Genomic DNA, 22586 nt, shown 5'->3' on the forward strand with positions numbered 1-22586 from the left:
TACAGGGGCCAAAACCAAACTAGTACTTCACACAATCAGAGAATTCATAAAACATAATATACAATAGAAAACTCCTTGGGCCTCTTGGACGTTCACACCTCTGTTTTCCAACACTTGCCTATCAACACAGGCGGCAACACAGATCAGAAAGCTTAGGTAAATAAAAGCCTTTTCTTGATGTTTAAAAGCCTTGCGATCTGAAAGAGAATGGCTGATATTCATATATAGCCTTTGGCAAGGAATAACACGGGTTCTGTGGAAGCTGCCCTTGCCCTCTGACGATTTTCTCCTCGCTGCAGACATTTAACACAGCCGTTCAGGCAGGGAAAGCTCTCAAACACCACCGTGCAGACGGCAGGTTGTGCAGGATGACAGAATTACTCACCTTCAGCGACTCTGTTTGCGAACCGAGTCCCTTAGTACAAAGCTCCATGACCGAATAGGAACAAAAAGTGTCTCTCACTTTGTACTGACTCACGGCAAGAAGCCACAGAGCAGGATTGGTCTCCAGTTCTGAGGGAGGAATCAAAATAGACTGGTGTCCTGAATAAACGCTGTAAAGACACAAGATGCGTTAACGCATGCTAAATGCCTGTGTCCACAGATGTTTACAAGCTATGGGGAACTAGAATATAAAGTTTATCACAGCGCTGGATGAACCACGTAATGTCTTAGAGTGCTCTACAGGTCCCGTAGTTTAACATGAAGTTTAACTCTTGTTTCTTGCTGTACCTTCAGAGTCTATAAGGAATCATGAGGAATGCAGGCAGAACATGCTCCTAAAATACTAATTTACTCAAAACGCCCGTGGACTTTGCTGTTAGAACTGTACCGAAGACAGCAAAATAGCTCGGTTATTAATGGTGCTAATAAACAGTATTATAATATCAACACAAATTATGTGTTGCTGACAAATAATTAAGATTGAGTAATTACCATTTTAAGATACCTTGATTAAAAGAGTACTTGATTGCTTAATATGGAAATAACCTCTCTCCTGCTGAGGCAAGCAAGAGGTTTGCAATCATTTTCAAGGGAGTAAATCTGGCCCCAATTTAACAATACTTGTGGCTTTAAATTTCTCCTGTGAAGGTTTTATGAACTTTTAAAGCCCAAATATACTACATCTCTTGTTTATGGGATACCCAGTGAGCGTAAGAGTTGAGAAAAGCCACTTATCAGGGTCTCTGAAGGAAACGATTATGTCAGAGCTACTTTCTCTGGTACCCAAGATTCTCCCCAGGGGAAAAAATTATTCCCAATTTGATGTCTTTATTTCCCGTGGGTCCTATGTTGTTCACTCATCTCAGACAGGCAGATTTACCATCAATTTTGCAGTCCCTCTCACATCTTAATCTGTGATTTGTAGATATTTCAAATCAGAATGGTCATGGCATAAACCCCCCAAATCATAGAAGTTCTGAGAAAGGACCATAAAGTCCCAGAGATTTATGATGCACATGAGAGAAATTAATTTGTGACTTGAAAACTTGAAATGCCAGCTTGGTAAAGTAAAGCTGACGTTTTCAAATCCAAGTGCCTGAGGTAAGACACAAAATGGAACTTTATTTTCAGGAATATGAGCATCTCCGTAACATTTGACATTGGGAAGAAGATACACACCTTTGCAATTCTTGAAGATGGGCTGCTCACACAGCTTCCCTCCTTGGTGTGTGAGTGTCCCCACTCCCCCCAAACCCAGATGAGAGCGCTTTCAAAAGCTGTGCAATTTAGAACAAGGTTTGTGTGACCTGGATGTCTTTACTTGGTATGATAAAGACATAAAAGGTGTACAAGTCCAGCCACAATGGCAGTTAATAATCCAAATAGTTTAGGGCTCTGCTGGAGTATGAGACAGAGGATGTCATGGAATATCTATGAACTACAGTTCAAATAATTTCATTTATCATACAGTAAAAATTTTATCTTTGACTGCTTGTCCACATTTACGCCACTCTTGCTGATTCATGACCAGTGACTTGCCACGAAGCGATGTGTTCTAGGATACAGTTGACATAACAACTATAGCACAGGATGGTCAAATGAAGCATTATGCTTTTATGTTGCTTTTATGGAATCAGAATAAAGTATGACTGAACCTTGAGCATGTGCTTCATAAACATGTGAAAAGAGATGTTGGCACAGTTACCTAAGCCTGAAAGGAGTATGCCCTGAGCTCAAGTGACAGATCAAACCCAGCTAGGGAGTAGTAACAGTTTTTACTATAAATACTACTTCACCCTTTCTTTCTCAGCCAATTCTATTAATTTTTTTAGAGAAGACCAAAAGGTCTTAGGTCTTTGCAAATTTAAGGTTAGGGCACAACGAACAGTCGAGGTGTGTGATCTGTCTGGTAACTAAATAATTCTTAGAAACAGGAAGCTGTAACCACTCGAGTATGAACCTGGGATGGGCTCCGACCTGTACAAATATGGTATACAGAGATTCAGCATCAAACCCTTCCCCCTGTCCCTGTCCTCCTCTAGCTGATGCAACCAATATCAGAAGAAAAAAAAGCCTGCACAATAATAAACAAGCTGCCAGGGGGTCAGACGTGGGAGAATTATTACTCAGAACCACATTAAGATCCCTTAAGTACCACTTACTCAACTGGGCAGAACATCCCAAACTTTATCCCTGTACTGAAAACCACCCACACAAACTCCACAGTAGTAAGGGAGGAAAAAGCTGCATTGCTTTCAATAGAAGAACAGAAAATTGATTTGAAGTGCACTTTACCAGGAAATAGTCCAAAATGGTGGAATTTGGGAATACAAATTTACACCAAAGACATCTTTTCCCCCTCAGCAACACTAACGATTGGGGGTTAACTGTCTCCCTCTCTTGATCAACTTATGCTGGACAAATAAGAAAGATACTTTTGTTTGCTCTTAACCTCCCACCAACAGCCATGCAGCAAAGCATGAGGATTTGGATGCAAAACAACCTCATCTTCTCCAGATTGAGGGAAACAAACACTCTTATGATCAGACTTTGACTAAAAAAATCACTCTGATTAGACAGAAATAAATGAAGATGTTGCTAGTACCTTTTCTGAGTTTTCTAATGCCTCAGAAGTACTGAGGAGTTCAGAATTAAACTGCAGAGCAGCAGGAAATACCTGGCAGGAAGGAAATTTTCTGTGGAGCAGAACCTCAGGCATGTGCTGCTCCTGCCTATAGTACGTAAAGATGATACCATGCCTGGAAACTGGATGACCAACACAGGCTTTGCCTACTGAGCTGTGGTTTAATATCCCATGCATATCATTTGATTTGCTAGAGCAGTTGGTGGAGCTAGAAGAACTACAAAGACGTATTTCTGGGGTGAATGTGCCAGTTTCCCAGCTGAAGTGGTTTTTGCAGCACCTGGCCACCACGATGTCAGTCATAACTTGGCTCACCTCCCTGAATCCATCTCAGAAATATTATGCAGGTTCTGTGAATCACTCCAAGCAACAAAATGTTCCTGGTAGCCACATATCCTGGCAAATTTGCAGACTTTATATTTCCATGTTAACCCCTGAGAAGCTGTCACCAATGTTTTGATGGAGAGAAGCTGAGAAAAAAAAAGGTACTCCCTTGTATAGCTCGGGAAACCACTCCAGTGGTTTCAAATCCCTGTGAGATTTTAGAAGGTGTTTGCTTAGTATGGATGCCAACAACCAAGCAGAGGACCATGCACTTGAACAGACTGCACTTGTGGAAGGCTGCTTTGGAGATGCTGGATAAAGCTAAATATAGTCCCAAACCTATAGGAAGTTCTGTCAATGCTGCCTCCATGTAATTCTAGGTATGGTAGAGATGTTTGGTATGCACATCTAGACGTGGTACATTGGTACATTCTAGATAGCTAGAGTTAATCTTGAAACTGAGGTACTAAACGAATAGACAGTTCCATCTCACCTTGAAACACGACAGCCATCAAGCCATGGTTAAGCTGTCAACTTTGCTATTCTCATGCTGGCAGCAACAAAATCGTGGTGAACACTGTGGCATCAGGGGGATCAGATGGGATATTAGGAAAAGTTCGGGGTTTAAATATAAATTGTAGAAGCTAAAATTACTGTTCCGAAATTGCAACAGTATGTGATATATTGGAGTAGGCACAAGAATTTAGTTATATAAATACTGGGAAGGAACTGAAGCAAGATTGTTTCTTCCACTGCTGTAGAAATCTGTTGTCACAAAAGTAACTCCGTCCCCTGATAGAAGTCTTATAACAGGATTAGACACAGTGCAGAAGTGCAGAGACTATGTTTATCAGACTCCACCATTTTTAGAAAATGCAAAAGGAGTAGGCAAAAAAGAAGACAAAAAAGGAGAGTGACTACACAGCATCCCTGAATCATCTTGTCACAATGACTTCTGGGATGCAGACGCAGAGTGAAATGCAGTGGTAGCTGAGGTGGGAGATCACCTTTTAGAAATGCTGTCTTCCTTCGGGGGACTGCAAAGCAATCCGGGGGAAAAAATATTCACGTGGTGGACAAAGCCTTGGATTTTGGCAGTAAGTGAAGAGCCTTGTGTGCCTGCAGTAAGCAAGGGCTGCCCAAGGACAGGAATACTCCAGTTAAATGCACCAGGATGTATTTTGGTATGACGGCCCCCTCTGATCACAACACCGGTTCCACTGCCTGGCAGGCTGTTTTGGCAGCATGCGGAGATGCCTGGAAGGACATCTTGGCAATTAATTGTTCCACTGAATCAAAGATTTACCCCATGTTGTGCTGAGGCAGATTAACAGCAAAGTCTGAGGTTTTATTATAGTTCCAGAAATTTCATCAGGGCAATAAATGCTGACAAATGGCAACTGCAATGTGCAATTGCGTTCTGGCAGGCTACTGACCTGCCGTTGCTCTTACTTCTGGTGTCCTCAGGTGATATGGGCTGCTTTCCCACTTCACTGCAGGAGGCAGGTAGGCACTGCTGAGTCTTCTAAGTATATGCATTTAGCTTCTGCATTTCTACAGATGATATTTGGCATTTGGTGATGAGGGACAGGTATGGGAATTGGGCATTTGGTAGAGCCTGAAATAATTGAGTTGCCGTGCCCATAATTCAAAACCTGTGAAAAGAGTCTGCATGCTGAGAGAACCTGAACAGGACTGAGCAAAAGCCTTCACAATCATCTGGACCAGAGCTTGTAGGAAGGACGGTACAGGCCACAGAGGAGAGTGTTTGGGCGTATGCCTTACCTAGGCTTCACAGGTCTTGGGGCAAAACTACATCTTCAGTTCTCCTGCAGACCCACTATGTGCACAAAAAAGGGGCTTTTGGAGAACAAGTAAAGAACCTCACACCACCTGCAGAGTCCAAAGATGCCCAGCTGCCATACAGTGCACTAACAGCATGACTGCACGGGGTAGGCAGATACACAAACAGTACTGGAGTGACAGAGATATCTCACAAAGAAGTTTAACTAATGTACAGCAAAAGGCATAATTGCGTAGGGCACGCAGATTTTCCCAGAAAGGAAAAGATCTCACCCATAAATCTTGACAGGCTTCTGGTACTGAGAATGGGTCCAGTCTTTACAACTTCCACATCAGAGTACTGGGAGCTGTTGAGAGCAGTGCCATAACCCAGCACTCTGCTTTAACTCAAGCTCTGGTGTTGGTACCCCAATCAGATACCCGTAAGTCTTTGGTTAACGCTGAAAGGCCAGTATTTTGTTCCTGTAGTGCCTGCAGCACCTGCTGGGACAGTGCTGTCTGCCCCGAATCAGAGCCAGAGGTTAACTCGAACTTCTTGTTACTGGCATGTCTTCAAAAGGCTTTAACCTCCCCCTTTCAGAGACGTGTTTCAGCAATCTTTGAGCCTCACAAGAGAAGCTTTCTAACATGGCTCTAACACGAGCGTTGCTGCTCGCTTCTGAACTGATGTGTAAATTCTCATTGGGAAGTGTGTTGTTGACTGCTCCTGAGCACAAACACATCACCCAGCAGCACCAGGAGCGGGAATCACACTTGGTGGAAGTTGGAGTGCTCAGGGCCATTTCAACACCAAGTCCCTTCATCTAAACACTTGAAGCAGATGAGCAAGTTTTAAAAATTTGGCCGCTGTTTCTATTTTGTATTGAAGAAAAAAGAGAGATGTCCATCTTACCCTGCACAGAGAACACACAGCCTGAGGTTAACTGGAGGATGCAGACAGAAATGTCATTTCTGTCAGCATTGGCAGTAGAGACATCCTAAGGCAGGGAGAGGCTAAATGCATCCGGCTCCGTTTATTACAGCACAGTTTGCATTTATAATGCATTGCTCAGGCTTCAGCACCACCTCTCCGGCCCCAGTTACTCCCCCATGTACAGGCAGGTCTACAGAGCCGGTGGAGTTCATCAACGCATCACAGAATTCGCATATCAAGGTAACTCAGGGCTTTCAGCTGCCCTTGAACCTTCTAGACTTGAGGCAGGTTTAACAGACCTATTGTAGTGTGGAAGAAATGCAAACTGCCTCTTCCAAAAATTGCCACTGGCTAAAGACTCCACGGGAAATGGGCACAGGGCAGTGTGTGGGCAGACGCACCTTTACATTCCTCCTGCCCCAGTTACGCACTTTGCAAAAGACATGAGAGGTGGTTATGTTCATATCCTTCATTTCCCACATAAGAATTATCCTTTTCTGATGTGGCATTTAGGTTTCTTTATGCAGTCTTGCCTTTAATTTGCTATAAATGGGCTGGAAATTGGATGAAATGCTCATGCCTGCCAGATATCTTCAAGTTAGCCTAAAAAACCTGACAATAATTAATGAGTCCTAGCACACTAAAATTTTCTAAAATGCAATTCTCATGTTAATGCCGCAATTCCTTGCTTACTTCTTGCACATTTCCACCTGTTCGTTTAACAAGAAACCTTGCAGTCTCTTGCTGCGGAAGCTACCCAGCAGCATCACTGGGGACTTCAGCTTGTGGCCATGGGACAGAGACAGCAGGAGCAGGACAGGAGAAAGCCACTTCACTGCACCTTACCTGGAAAGCCTTCCCAGGACCATTTTACAGCATTCATGCTATTTATTACGTGGCCACTGTGGACTGGAAAATTTAGCTCCTCTGGTTCAGTTTGAGTCTTAGTGACTTGCACTATTACAGTCTCAGTTTCTGAGAATATATATAATTATTTTCAAATTATTATTGTACTTCCTTTTAATTTCAGGAAGGACAATTCTATCTTCCAGCAGTAAAACTGCAATATGGGTTGGCTTAGCTGGGCTAAAATGGAGGGAAGATTCTTACTCATCATCACTCAGCAAGTATGAATTAAGTCAATCCTCACTAACGAACTGCAGACTGCTCTGTTCTGCCCCACAGTGAGCAGCATTAAGATAGGGACATCTTAATTTCAGGACGCATTTTTGAACAAAGGGATTTAGTATTGATTTTTTTTTAAATTGGAGGACACTTCTAATTTTTTTTTCTTTTAAAGAATGTTAATAGATTTTAAAATGTAATGCAACGCAAGTCAAAATACTAAGAACACTAGTATCTCCCTCTCAGAATGGATAAATGAGATTATTAAAGAGAAAAACACAAAAATAATGTATTCTTTTATTGAGTCATTAGTAAGAACCTGTTAAAATTAGGAAGTTTGGGGGTTGTGAACTCAGATGGGGCTGATGACTGCCACCACACCCAGGACGTGCTGTTCAATGACAAAGGTTCCAAGGAAACCCTGCTGGAGCATGCAGCCAGTTTAGAGGGAACGTGGTAAATTCCGTTTTCTTTTTAAAGGTATTGCTCTGCTTTGCAAGGTTTCTTTTCTTTATTATTTTATACCCTTAGGCCATAAAATAATAAATTTTTTAAAAATAAAAACTTTGCAAAACTATGCAATATATTCCAAACTTACCAAAGGGCTGGCTCCATGCTCCAGCAGCTTTCCTAAGTAGCTTTGACCTCACAGAATGGGGCATTCTGGGGCACCGTAGTGGAGCAGGCCAGCACAACGTCTAAGCACCTACAACGGGGATAAAAGGTTAGTTTTTCTTTCATTCCTTAGTCAATGCCTCCTTTGGTCTAGTTAATAAAGGGATTCAAAAGTACTTGTCATTTTAACTGCACCCAGCACAGGAGGTTGCTTTCTCTTCCTGCTGGGCTCCTAAAACGAAGAGTTCCTCTTTAATTCTCAAAACCCCCTAGCTGATCAAAAATTGACGATCTAACTTCATTTCCATATGCCATTAGAAGTATTAATTTAATTAATGGGAGTGGTGACAAACAATCATAACTTTACAGTAGAATCCTCTGAGGTAGAAATCTGGGCTGTAAAATGTTGGGGAGGATTTTGGTATGCTGAACTACAAAGAGTAAAATGCAAAGTTGCAAAGCTTTAAGTTACGAAAAGTAAGAGTCTAATAACCTCCAGGATGTATTTTTTGCTATCACATCAAGTAATACTCATTTCTAAAATAGTAATGAAATGGAAATTAAGTTTGTAAGTGGAATTAATGAAGCTGTATCTGATGTCAGCTTTCTCTAAATGACGGTCGCAATTCAGGCAGTCTGCATTTTTTCTGTTTTTATAGGAACAGGAGATCAGTGGCAAAGAAGAGATTGACACGATGGTTCATAAGATTAGAGTGTTGCTGGCCTGATCTCAGTTCCTTCAACTCCCTTGTTTCTTTTCTCTTCTTTGAAAATGGTATAAAATTTTCTTTTCCTTCCGTAAGCTACAGAGGGGCACAGACCTTGACTGCTTTCTCCCAAAGGTTTGCTGCCGTACTCACTTGCCAGACATAAACAATCTTCTCCTCCTAAAAGGCTGAATACTATCAGCATTGGGAAGGACCTAAGGGCAGCAAATGCTTATTTGTTGCAAATACGGTTCTGGAAGAAACAAAAATTTCTGTATTCAGGAGAGTCATGGGCACCACAAATTACTTGGGTTTTGGACAGGTCAACATTTATCTGTATTTTATGGCGCTATCATGTTGCATAGAAGTTATTCTTGGACGCTCCATGTCCCAGCATTATCCCATATAATAATACACTCCTTAGCTGAACTCTCCTATGGTGTTGTACAGTCCTTCCCTGGTCTGACTGAATGCACCATGGCAGATCTGGCTTAGCCCCCAGCAGAGCGAAGGCCTAACAGTGTTGACATCAGGGCATGCTGGAACACATAAGTCTATATAAGAAATACTCAAATGAATTAAAAAACTCAACAGTTTAAAAATTTAACTTAAACAGAGTGTTTAAATTAAAATCTCAAAATTTTTGAAAGGTTTTCTGAGTTTTTTGCAGACTCTACTTTTTTTTTGTGTGTTGGGGAAATAAGACATTGGAAAAAAAAGATTTTTCAAAACAAAGAAATCTCTAATCCCTATGTAAAATCTGAAATAATATTAGGGCAAGTATAGTTTAAATCAAGAAAGACTGATCAAGAATGAATAAGATAATACTGTTAATCTTTGGCTCATTTAGTATTTAATAACAACTATTTTAAAAGGGCAACAAAACAGGCCAATAGCCTACTTTTAAATAAACAATACTTGCTGAAAACAAATTGCTGCAGTTGTTATCAAATAATGCTTCCTTCAGGTATTTAGTAAATTGGTAAAAAGTTTATCCAGAGTATTTTTAGTGCCCTAGATTATCTTCATTTCAGCAACTGAAAATAGCAGTACTACTAACACCAAAGAACTTTCTATGGAGGGAGCAAAGATGTCGGACTACTGTGACTACAAGATGTCTTCATAAAAACGTGCTCCATTAACCCTCCCATAGCTCTTTCCCTTTGCCTCTGCATCAACCCAGCTAACTTTAAAAAAAAAAAAAAAAAAAAAGAAAAAAATCAATGGAACTGCTTTCAGGGCTGAACTGTAACTTCCCTGGGGTATAGAGATTGACAGAATTGCTAAATTTCTAAATTTCTTATTAACAAAAAAAGCTGATTCGCATTTCACTAGAAATGTTTTTTTCTGATAGCTTTGCTACTGCCATAGAAGTATCCTTCTGCAAGAAAACACACTTCCATGTCTCTGCAAAAATCACATCCATAAGTCCCACAAATGAGGAAGTCCCTGATAGCTACTCATGCTTTCGTATTCGAGAATGACAAAGAGGACACCAAGAAATCACTTCCTTAAGGTAATATTGGTAGAGCTCTGCCTTCATCAAATACAACTAGCCAGACTCTGTGAAGACAGCAGTAAACCAGCAGGAAGTCAATCAGCAGCCGTGTTGATGCTCTGCACTCGTAAGCCTAAATGCCTACGGCCATGCCCCGCTCAAACAAAGCATATTCTCTGCACAGCACTCTCCACATAGCTTCCAGCAAGTCCAATTGCCTACGTCAGTCCCAGAGGTATTGTCTGTTCTTCCCATCATTTTATCACTCACATCGTCTGGTTTGTTGTGTTATAGTACAATGGAAATGGTATTTCAAAAGGTTGAGAAGAAACCTCACCTGCAGAGGCACCAGAGGACAAACCCAAGTCCACAGTAGGGGTCCAAGCAGATAGCGACTTCTCGGGAGGGATAAAGCTCACACTGCAGCTTAATAGAACGACAAAAGGCACTAGTGGCTGCATGAGACATCTGAAAGACAACAGCAAAGTAATTAAAATGATCAACTGTGTCATTCGGAAGCTCATTCCCAAACTGCGTCAAGTGCTTAAATCAATTACGGGATAAAGAAAACAAATAAATATTGACTTTGTGCTTAGTGTAAACACACATGTAATTTATATCTAAGAAACCATAATCTTCCTTCAAGAGGGCATCCGAATAACCGTGAAAGGGGAGGGGAGACAGAATGAATGATAAGTTTGAAGTGACTTAGGGAGAAAGCTGTGAGTGGTTTAAAGATCTGCTCCAAGCTGTATGCAAAGCTAATGATAACAAGCTAAACTTTCTGGGAGAATAAAGGAATGAATGACTGCAGGATCTGAATGAAGTATTTTGTTGGTCATCAGTAACATATTTCTAAGTACATATTTCTTAATACAATAAATAAAAAATGCCAATGCACTTTTTAAATTGAAGAGGATTTTTCACGCAAAATGGTACTAAGGACCTAATCACTCAGTGATAAAGATCCCCAATAAACTTAGTAAAGGTTCTGTAAAACGTCTTCATGTTATCCAGCTCCTAACTGAGAAACAGGCTCTTAAAATCTTGGTAACAAAGCTCTCAGAGATAAAACAAGCAGAAAGTAGAAACAAAAAACCTGATCAAAAGGAAATTCTTCTGATTTTGTTTCCTAGCGTTAGGATGTTTCTCACGCTCACCCATCCTGGCTTAGAAGTTCTAGCTACAGTGGGAACAGAATTACATCTTTTAATCTTTGTCCTCTCTGTTAATAACAAGAAAGATACCCATGTTAGAACTACAGCCTGGATAGGATTTAACTCATCTAACCTTTGATCTCTGCCACATACTGAGCTAGTTGCCTTATATACTGTTAGAGTCAGTGGAGGGGAACAGACACTTGGAAGGTAAAATTTCTTTCATCTTAAGGTAAATAGGGGAATAAAGCTCCAGAAGTGACTTTTTCTCCATTGCCAATGAGAGCTGTAACTGAAGCTGGACATGTTCCAAGTGATGCAAAAGGACCAGCTCAAAACAGCTGTCCACACGGTGATCATCTGCAGTTTGCAGAGATTAATTCTACTCTAGCTGAATCAAGACCACTGTTTCACACAGGATTAAACTGAACTCTATAGTCTACAACTGCTGTTATTCTGTGCATTTTTACACCGTACTGGGTGCAAGCTATTGAAAAAGTTGAGAGTAAATGTAAGTGGAATCTACTACTTCCAAAGTGATTACAAAACACTTATCAACTTTTCAGAAGCCACACAAGTTGTTCAGCATTTTTTTTAATTTAGCACCACTGCATTATGAATATAAGCCTTGTGGCCTCTTATGATCCTTTTATAACTAATTAATCACTAGTGATGATCTAGTAGAGGGTAACTGTTTACATAAACCTGCTGAGTCAGTGATCTGGAGGCTTTGTGACCCAGATATCAGAAGCTACAGATTCATCTGGATTTCCGTTTAGCCACATTAAGAAAAGGCTCGTTGACTTGCTCTGCCTTTGACTCTCTTTGAAGCTCTCCAAATACTGACTTTCAATAGTTAGTAGTAATTTCCGCAAATCTGATAAGGTGGAATTCAGACCTGCTTTAATATGGATGACTGCATCTGAAACAATCATTTAAGGCTCCCTTTAGAAGAAATGAAGACTTATGTGACATTCACCCCACTCAAAAACAGACGTTTCAGGTAAGTCAGATAAATTACACCCTAAAAGTCCTTGCTTCTCTCTGTTGATTACTGAGGAGCCCAATGACTAGTCCACATCTGTAGGCATTGTAGCTATTTAAAGTTAGATGAAATGAATCTTCCAGGATTGTCCAATATGTGACCATCGGCCAGCTCAGCCATTTAACCGTCAGTCAACCTTGGGCTGGTCACTTCACCGCTCTGTGCTTCAAATTCTCCATCTGAGAACTGGGAAAATGATGCTTTCTTTGTTTATAAAGTATGCTGACAGCTTCTGAAAACAGATGGATGACGCCAAAGAATATGAGGAATTCAATACAGGCTGTAAGTGTGATACGTCAGCAGAGATTGCTGAAGTAATCATAATCCTTGGATATGCAACAGATAGTAGTAAGGAAGTAATAGGTAAAAATAAGACAGTGATTTTACCTCTGCTTGCACGTTGGTGAAACCAACACTGGAATAATACATAAGTCAGCAGCTAGGTAAAACGGCTTTGATCAATTGTGGCTAGAAGGTTGGAGAAAATGGCAGAACAGAGATTTAAAGAGCTCAAGATGCCTGAGCTTATCAAACGAATCCATCAATGAATTTTTTGCTGCTTACTCTAGTACTGTACCAGGTGAATATACCAGAGACATCAGCAGTTCACTTAATTGCATGAAGAAGAGACTATTAAAAACCAATGTCCAGTAGTTGAGTTGCAATAAGGAGGAAACAATGAATGGGCACTGGAACAAGTAGAAAAAGGACGGCTGAGTCTCATTTCCTTCATAAAATGGGAATAATAGATGCGTCAGTTGAAGAATGCTTCCGGCAGACAAGCTAGTGGGCTATGTGCAGGGGTATCAGAATGAAATTTTTAGTCTGAGGAGGAGGAGAGGGGCTAAACTCGCTACACACAGTACCATAGTGAGTACAGAAAAACAAATTTAATGTTAATGGAATCAAATAATGACTGCAAGGGAGGAAGCAATTCAGTATCTATTACCACAAATCAAGAGGAGTTACAAATCAGGAGCAACGTACCACCTGCCAGCCAGGCGTGATAGCAGAAATGGCAGCTTTAACAAGAAGTCCCTACCTTTACCCCTGCTAGCATGCCAGTTGTGGAGACACTGAAGTCAAGGTAAGCAAGCGTTTCAGGGTTAGAAGGTTTGTAGATCTGTGCAGGCCGCTTCTTTGGCAAATCGTCTAGTGAAAATAGAGAAAGAAAATGTGAGTATCTTACTCCCATGACAGATAGACCTCTGAGTGCTTGACCAATATAATGATAAAAGAGGACACAGAGGTCCCCTAGCCTTAGTACTCACCTGTGTCTAGTACCGGAGGCCATGTTCTGACATCCACTGCTGCCGCCGCCTCTCGCGACCGTAACAATTTACATATTAATTGTGTAGTCATTAAGCAGGCAGAGCGGCTCACCTAGGAATTTAAGAAAGAAATAATAACGCAATGGGATACTGATCAATTCTCCCAAGAAAATAAGCAAGACCATGATTTATTTTCTGCCAGAACAGGACACACGTTTATTAGTCTTATGTTTTCCAATCAGGAGGTGGAAAGATGCACAAAAAATGCAGCTCACAAAGCAGACAAAGTCTTGTGGGTTTTACAAATTACATGAAAATTGTACTTTAGGAAGAGTGTTGTAATGAACCTAAAGGCACCTTAATAGTGAGAATGTGACTTTTCCACCTTAATAGTGAGAATGTGACTTTTCCAACACATTATATCAGTTATCAACCCATAATGCCAGTACAGAAGACTGTGACCAAAATATGTCCTATGTCATGGTAATATATCTTGGTTTATGAACAATATTTTCACATAAACCAAAACCTAGTCTGACATTTATATGAATAAGTCAATTTTATGTTAGCCATGTATTTCCAATTCCTGTGCTAGTGATAAACTACTGGGAACTCTTCTGATATCAGCAAAAGTAGCTCTAGACCAGAGCTAGTGCAGAAACTGTGCAGGTGGCACTAAGAAATGAAATGGTGAGTTTACTGCAAATACCATCTGCACTGAATTTTAGATGACACATGCTGAAGGTATTCTCCTTTTAGTTTTCTATTTTTAAAAATTCATAAGTAGCAAATACAAGAATATTTCTAACTGATTGTAAGAATTAATATATTTAAGGAAATATTCAGACAAACATAAATATGAACACTGTTAATCACTGAAGATAGTAGAGAGGAAAAACTGAAAGGGCAGCATCATTCTTCTTTTCCCCAAACTTTGAGAATCCGTGCAAATATTGCTAAGAGTATTTTTTTCTTTAGGGAATCTGAAACATTTCATTGCATACTGAATTTCCAATGTTCACGCTAAGGAAATCAGTAACCATATGTACACTAAATTTTATCACTGAGCAGAAGAGATCAGCTTCTGTGGACAGTAATCTCATGGAGGTCAACTTTCTAGGTTAACTTTGTAGAGCACATGAGGAAATTAGGAGTATACAAGCACTGACCCAAGCTCTACTTACTTCCTCTAACCCCATGATTTCCCTGTATGGACAATCTAAATATTTCAGGCTAAATGTGAAGACAAATGAAGCCATTGCAGCATCCCTCAATCCAATCATGTCACTGTCATGGCAAGGCAAGGTAATTCTTACATAGCTAATCTCAATCTATGAAAATCTTGATTTGGGATATAGCCATAAAACAAAAGGAATTTCAAGAGTTGGTGGTTACTAGCTCTCTCAGGAATTATATTATCTGGAAGATCAGGAGAATGTCCATGCCTGAAGAATAGCAAGTCGGAGGTAAACAGGTAGGGATGATGGCAAGGAGAAAGAAGACATCTTAGCTACAGGTTAGCAACTGCTTGAGATGGGGCTCAATAATGTTCAGTTATATTTTACTGCTACCAGTTCATCACCAAAACACAATTATGAAGGCCAAATTTTGCTCAGAGGTCATTCTTACTGACTTTAAAAGGTGCTGTGTAGACATATAGCGTGTCAGAGCAGGCTTTGACCCCATAACACCAGGAAATTCGTATGACTGCATTGGCAATGAAGGAACAGCCTCAATATTTTAATTTCTACAAGGTTATCCCTCTCGAAAGTGAAAGAACATCTTGTGTAAAACAGAACTGAGAGGCTTTTAAGGCAAACTGGCATAAATATGGCTAATACATTTCAACATTTTATTTAAAGTTAGTCTATTAAAGGGACAAATTGATTACAAGTCAGCTTAGACCTGTCCTAGTTTTTCATCATGAAGCTAAACAGATCTAGTCTGGCTATTAAACATCAACAGAAAAACAAAGTAACACATTTTACATCACTTCTATAATTGTAACAACTGATGTTTAAAAAATGTGAGTGCAAAAATATTAAGTAATGAGAACACTGAAGACAACAGGACAATTTCTCATACCTCCACTGATACTTTGTGGCATCTGATCCCATAAGGAAAGCCACAAATTATATCTCTAGGATTTATTACTTGAAAATATCAACATTAATTAGAAGTGTTATAATCACATTTGTTTCAACTTGTTTTTTCAGAGACTCAGAATTCTGTTCAATAGATTAGTAACTGCCAGATGTAAAAGGTTTCTTTGAAACCATTTTATTTCCCTCAGTAACAAGCACAATGCAGTTATTTATATGCAACAAAGACTAAACATTATTAGATAAAGCCAAAATACCAAAAGAAAGCACTGAATGAAAAAGTCTGAGTAACACTTCTCTGGATGAAACAAAATACTGACCAACATCTTCACAACAGAACTTTGAAACTGTTTCAAACTGCAAAACAATTAGATATACAGAGCTGAGCACAAATCACCATCAGGTCAAGCTGGGATTTTTCTCAATAGTCAGGGTAGCATTGCCAGGTGAGGAATCCTACCATTCTTGGCACATAGCTAAATAGAGAGAACTTCAAATATATTTCTTGAAAGGAGTAGCATAACTGTGGCAAAATGTGACAGCGGAAGTCAGAAGGTTGTGTGCTGTCAAGCAGTGTTGACTCTGCAACACAATGAAGTCCTGAATCTTCGGAAGAAATACAACTCTTCAACCTAAACCACCACTCACTTAAGTTACCACTCTTAAAGACTATGCAAATCCATCACCCATTTAATCTACTTGTGCACTTTCAGGTGTCTGCTCACCTCCACAATCATCTTCACTGTAGGTAACGTGGTAGCTATGTTCTGGGGATGTGGAGGTCGAACTGTTATTGGCACACAGCCTGCGTACAGGCATCCGTAAAATGCGGCAATCAGGTCTATTCCTGCATGAAGAACAAAACAAAAATCCTCCCCTGAAAATCAAATAATTTAATCACAGACACCTATGTCAGCATAAATATTACTTGGAACTCAACTCAGAAGGTTAAATGAGCGACTAAGCCCTTTAACAGACTTCTTTTTCAGCCCCTTGTCAGTATTTGTTCAGCTTCACTGATTCTTTTCAATCGTACTGATCTTCTGAGCACGAAAAACCAAAGGCGACACACAAAGCTGCAGCCAGATATCATCATTTAGGTGAACTCCACTTTTCAGGAAGTAACCTGTTAAAAAGACTGATTTCTACAGCTTAATTATCTTCCTAAATTTACATTTATAGACAAATGAGAGCCTAGAAGAAGAGGGGTGCCCCAGCAAAAGGATGAAGTAGGATGATGCCTGTTCCTATCAGCTGCAGAAAAAACATCTGGAGGTTTCATTAAATACTGTCTTTCTCATGTAATTTTTAACCTCAGCTATGCAGCTTTGACTTACCTACCTGAAATTTTACAGTACAAAAGGGAACCATGATTTTGAAGTCCTGCTTCTATCATAAAATAAGGTGACAGATTGTGGACAGCACACTTCAGGCTATCTAAGGAGGCTGAACAGACAACAGCACAAAGATCCCTTGAATGCTGTTGTTTGATAGCTCCCTGGTGCTGTACACAGGCTGTGATAAGACAACAATGGGGGCTGTTTTATTCTTTCAGTGCAAAATGATCTGCAGTACTGGTAGGTTATTGTTCCTTCAATAAAATGCTTTATTCATGGGAAGTGAAATACAGAAAATAAAAACTTAAGTTTACAATACTAGCCTTCTTTTGAGGAAAAGGTTTTCTCATATTAACCGTTGACAAATTATTCCTATAAACTATAAAAATTTAAGCAGTATCTTGCAGCCCTTACAAACCAAATATCACAATACAGACCTTAAATCAGACTGTTTATTTCACCAACAGACATGAAATGTTAAAGATAAAAGACTAGCACTAGATCAGAAATAATTTCAAGAAAATGTCAGACATGGTACTGGTTAACACAAGCTTAAAAGCCCTTATATCAAAGGATGAAAATCCAAGCCACAGAGAGCTGTCTAGGTTAAAGATGTATAGAGAAAACAGTGATTATAATTTGGTATTTCTTAATCATCTGCTATTTATTCATCATATTTCTACTCTAAAAAAACATGGATTACTTCCTAAGTATTGCTGCTTTACCCTCATGAAACACAGCACTTCCAAGAGGGAATTCAACAGGTCAATCTAAGAACACTCAGCAGATGGAGTATTTTAGCAGAACTGTGTGCCATAAAATAGTGTATTTCCAGCAAATTAGAAGAAAAGCAGTAATTAAATTTGACTGCTTGTAAGAGACAGGTTTTAAAAACACAGGTTAATCGCAATCTGAACCCAAAGAAATAATGTCTATGCGCATACACTAAGAGAAATTCTTTTAAATATGTTCAGCTAAGTTCAAAGAAATGTACATAAGGCAAATATTTTGTGTTTTGCCAATTAACATGGTTTACAGGTTGGTAACATCACCAATATGGCACCGTTCTAAACAATCTTGATAAACTTTTGGGACTACCAAGGTACCAAACACGGCAGTTCGTTACCTGGTGGGTAAACCAAAGCCACATGGTCTCCATCTTGTAAATGTCCCCTTTCCATCAACATGACAGCTATCTTCTCAGCTCGTTTATGTAGCTGGACACATGTTAGCGAGTTGGCTATTGTTCCCTGCACAGGAAGAAAGATAAATGTCACAGAAGATAATGCAATGTGCTGAAATTCTATTTTCCTCTGTACCTTCGAAGTTACTGGATGAGCTGCAGCCACAATATGTCATGCAATGAACTTAAATACAGAAACCTTCAGCCTTATACCAAACTGTAGTTGGAAGGAAAAAAGATGTTTGTAAAGCAGAGGAACGTTCTCTGTTCCTTTCTCTGTACCTTCTGCCCTCAACAGTGGTTTTGCTCTAACCAAGGGATTACAGTAGTATGCTAATATCCTGCCCACATAACCTGTACTTCCCTTGCTACACAGACAGCATTCCTGCTGCAGCCAGGAAAGTGCCTTTATGGTCTCTGCAGCAATCTGCAGAATCTGTGGAGAGCAATCTTGAAAATTGCATTTGTTGTCTGCACGCTGGAGTGAAGCCAAACGGCACAGCAGAAATACTTTAAAAGACAAAAGACAAAAGACACAGGAGAAAACAATACTTTGTGATAGGGAAAAGAATTAGTCTGGAACAAAAGCTAAGCACATGCATATAAATGAAATAGAGAAGAAAGGCATTTGTTGAATTTGAGTAGCTCTGGTCAGCACGAAAAAAAAAAGGGGAAGTGACAATATGCTACAGTTTGGCTTTTTGAAGCACTTCAAACAGCACTGACCCAAAATTATCAAACAGATATAGTGTTTTAAATCGCCTGAGTGTTATGGTTCTTGCATTTCCTAAATATATATATATATGTGTGTGTATATATGCACACACACAAATGCACATTTATAGAAATATATGCACCTGTATCACAAAATTCACTACCACAGCTGACACCTCAGAAGAGAGGTCTAAAAATGAACATGCAGGACAGACTGACTGCGCCTAGAGCTGGTCTGGCCAGGTCTGGGCTGCGATAAAGGGACAGGGCAGCACCTCTGCTTGTGCACCTGTCCTCTGGAAAAAGAGGCTTGCAGTCTCCACTGCTGCTATGATATACCTGGCACCTATCACAAGCACCAAGTTCACTTAAAAATAGGGAGTCTGAAAAAATGGTGGTGGGGGGGGGGGAGGAAGGTAAGAGTATATATATACACTTAAAAAGAACAATGAATCAAAAATGCAATGCAATGCAATCAAAAATATTGTATCACTATCCTTAAGAAGAGAGAAAGCAAGAAGGTCTACTGTTTTAAAGAAACATTCTTTACACTCTATTTTAACAAGGCAATTTTAACAAGCATGTGGCCTGATTGCTGGTTTCTATCCACCATCACCATCCCACACACCACCACAGTATTTAATGACCACAAGCTTCAGAGAGGAGAGAGCAGTTTGATAAAGGTCTAGCACTGAAAGTAGTGGCACTTTACGAGGTATCACTTGGCATTTACTATTATAAACTGTCAACAAAGAGGACAACTTAACTGAAAATAAAAAGGACAAAGTCAGGGCTTAGCATTTGTCTTCACCATCTTCAGCAACCACACTTACTGAAATGCACTTTAGGCAATTTTAATCAGTCTTCTGAACAATGTGGAGATCATTTCACTAAGAAAGCTTCCTCTAAAGACATATGCAACTGTATGGATGCTGGACTAGAGATGGCTTCCATCTGTCCAGCCCTAAATATAGCCAAAGTGACCTGAGGTTTGGGTGTCCTTGTCACTGTATACCTGCCAGTAGGAATGTGCTTAATCTTTTTGTTCCTTCTTTCAAGAAATTGCCTGTTGCATAGTCATGGGAAGAAGAACACTTTACATCCCCACATACTTGAGAAGCAAAGGCCCCACTAACACAGAAAGGGAATTGCTGCAAATCATATAAATTTGTGCAAAACTTGTTTACATTTAAGACATTTGGCACTTGCTGCATGTGAACCAGCGGAAAGACAGTGTTTATATGAAGTGCAGGGAAGGAGAATCCTGTTGTTGGACAAGAATCATTGGCAAGCACCAGGCAACTATTCCCTTTGGGTCTTTTATACGAGGTGTCCTGCAATGTAAAGGTGTTGCAATCCTTCATGACACACACTAAAAACAATGCACTGTGCTAATTTTTAAATATTCCAAATTCCGAAAAAGTTTGGGTTACAGGAAAACACTAATCTCAGTGGATTTCTATTAGTCATCCACTGCAAGATGCCTGGATGTTTTAGAACAAAGAGTACAGACAATGTGCAAGGAAGACAAAAAGGGAAAAGTTACAAACCAGAGCTAAAATTCAAGCCGAGTAATAAAACTTGCCTAGGCTAAACCCCACCAAACCTGTCACTCCTTTCCATAAAACATTAAATCTCTCCATAAAGCATTACATCTCTCAAAAAAATTTCATATGATAAGGTACTCCACACTGAGAGTAGTGGAGAAACTGAATTTGAAAATTCAACTATATTCCACTTCTACAGAATGATAAATTATTTTGTTAATCCTTGTTTTGCACATTGTGTCCTTCCCTCCCACTGTTTGAACCCTTCTGCCAGCACGGGAAGTCTGGCTTTATTTAAAGCTCAAAAGCAACAGCCTGTGTGGAGGAGATGGGACAGTACATATCACTGTCTCTTTCCCACAGCATCTTTGCTCCTAACTCACAGGACAGAACAATGCACTATTTTAATGGTGTAATATTGAATCTATAAAGAGCATTGCCTCTCAAGTTTTCTACTTTGCCACAGACAACTACATTACTACTTCACTATTATCTGTCAAGTTGCACACATTCACATAATATTAGCTATTAATCCAAATTTTAAAAAGGTCATTTAATGACTTCTTGGTAGCCTCAAACTGAACTTTGGTACCAGCACTGTAATATGGGCTGGGGAGGCATATCCTGTAAATACAGTAAGTGGTCATTTCACAGAGGTTCACAAATTACTGGAGGTTTAAGAACCCATCCAATTGTGTAGGGACCACATGGGCAGAGACAACACCAGCTACTCCAGGTGGCCCAGGGGAATAGCACTATTCCAGGCCCCTTCTCTCCTGGAGAACCTCACACACTACGTATGGTACCCAGTTTTGACAGATGTTATCTAGATGTACTGTGGTGGGATGGTTTGAAATCACTTTCATTCTCTACAGTGATCTTGAGAATTATTGATTTGTCATCTACAATCATCTAGGAAGTCTGTAATCACCCATTCTTAGTAAAGTCAAGTTCTGTACCACATGACATGCACTAATTCATTTCTGATAAGCAATGAAATGTTGTGCCAGGCTGGCACCTCATGTAGGCTATGCAGAGAGGTTTATTAGTGATCCTCTGCAGACCTGGTTGGATTCTGGATGTACCTCTTCTTCTCTTCACCTCCCTTCCCCATTTTCACACCTCCCCCAGATGGTCCAGTCTCAAACCCAACAATCATTGTTTTATTTAGGGAAAATGCTTTGATTTTGCCAAGCCTGTGCTTTTCAAACTGGAAATCAGGACAGTGAGTAGTATTAACTACTACCGTTCGGAATAGGAATGATCAGTATTGAAATAGATTTGCAGTGTCAGCTCACCCACAACATACAGGATGTGGAGAAAGAAATGAGAAATGTGTAAGGCATGCTGTCTGATACAAAAGCAATCTATATTTTGACAACTGGCAATGATTATTCTCTTTTCCCTTCTGCCTCAGTGAACATTAAATATAACAGCTGAGTATTAATGGGAAAAGAAAGAGAAAGGTCATGTTCAGCCATAGCACAAGCAGGTGCAGCTGAAATACCAGTGTGCCATTTTCCATACTGCAGCCTGTCAGAGTAATGGTCTGAGCTTCTTACCCTGCAGTTGAGTAGAGTGTAAAGCACATGGTCAGGAGTGGTCTGAGCTCTCCACTGTAACACTTCTGAGAGGAAGAGGAACTAAAATAAAGGAGAGTGATAGTCATGACACTAAATAACCTTTTGGCTTTAAAAAACAGATAACTATTTTTGCTAGTTTAGCTATGTCTTTCTTATTTATATGCTACATTTTACATCAATACCCAGTGCAGTAAACATGAACTAATTCTCTTGTCATCACACATATTTATAGCAAGGTGCTTTTGCACGGTAGCAGCGGCCTCTGTGGAACTGAAGCCACTGCTGGGATTATGATGTACTATTATATATACTTTCAAAGCAATAAACCAGTTCTTACTGATCTCTGAATTTAAGCAGAATTTTAATTCTTTAGCTTCCTCTCTTTTTCTTACTATAAATAAATAAATATTTATATGGCTTAGAACTTGCTAATTTAATTACTCACGTAAGTCCCCAAAACAGCTGAATTTCAACTTCATTTTACAGGATCAAAATAACAACAAATAAGGTCAGGATGATACATGCAAACAAAATTCCCTGGACTCCACTCGAACTAGTAAAAAATATATAACAG

General features: G+C 39.8%; 1 protein-coding gene across 2 annotated transcripts in view; it reads right to left on the reverse strand.

The window, feature by feature from the left end:
* DIP2C (disco interacting protein 2 homolog C) overlaps positions 1-22586 on the reverse strand; it is a 326695-nt gene that overhangs the window by 40658 nt on the left and 263451 nt on the right. For both annotated transcript variants that reach the window (XM_059819053.1, XM_059819054.1), the window contains 7 exons: positions 21992-22072; positions 18112-18235; positions 16374-16495; positions 13547-13658; positions 13318-13427; positions 10411-10541; positions 386-554 (listed from right to left, as the gene is read on the reverse strand). In XM_059819053.1, the coding sequence (XP_059675036.1) occupies positions 386-554; positions 10411-10541; positions 13318-13427; positions 13547-13658; positions 16374-16495; positions 18112-18235; positions 21992-22072 (849 nt within the window). The remainder of the gene's footprint in view (positions 1-385; positions 555-10410; positions 10542-13317; positions 13428-13546; positions 13659-16373; positions 16496-18111; positions 18236-21991; positions 22073-22586) is intronic.

This window comes from Gavia stellata, chromosome 6 (genome assembly GCF_030936135.1).
Source record: "Gavia stellata isolate bGavSte3 chromosome 6, bGavSte3.hap2, whole genome shotgun sequence".
Lineage (NCBI taxonomy): Eukaryota > Metazoa > Chordata > Aves > Gaviiformes > Gaviidae > Gavia > Gavia stellata.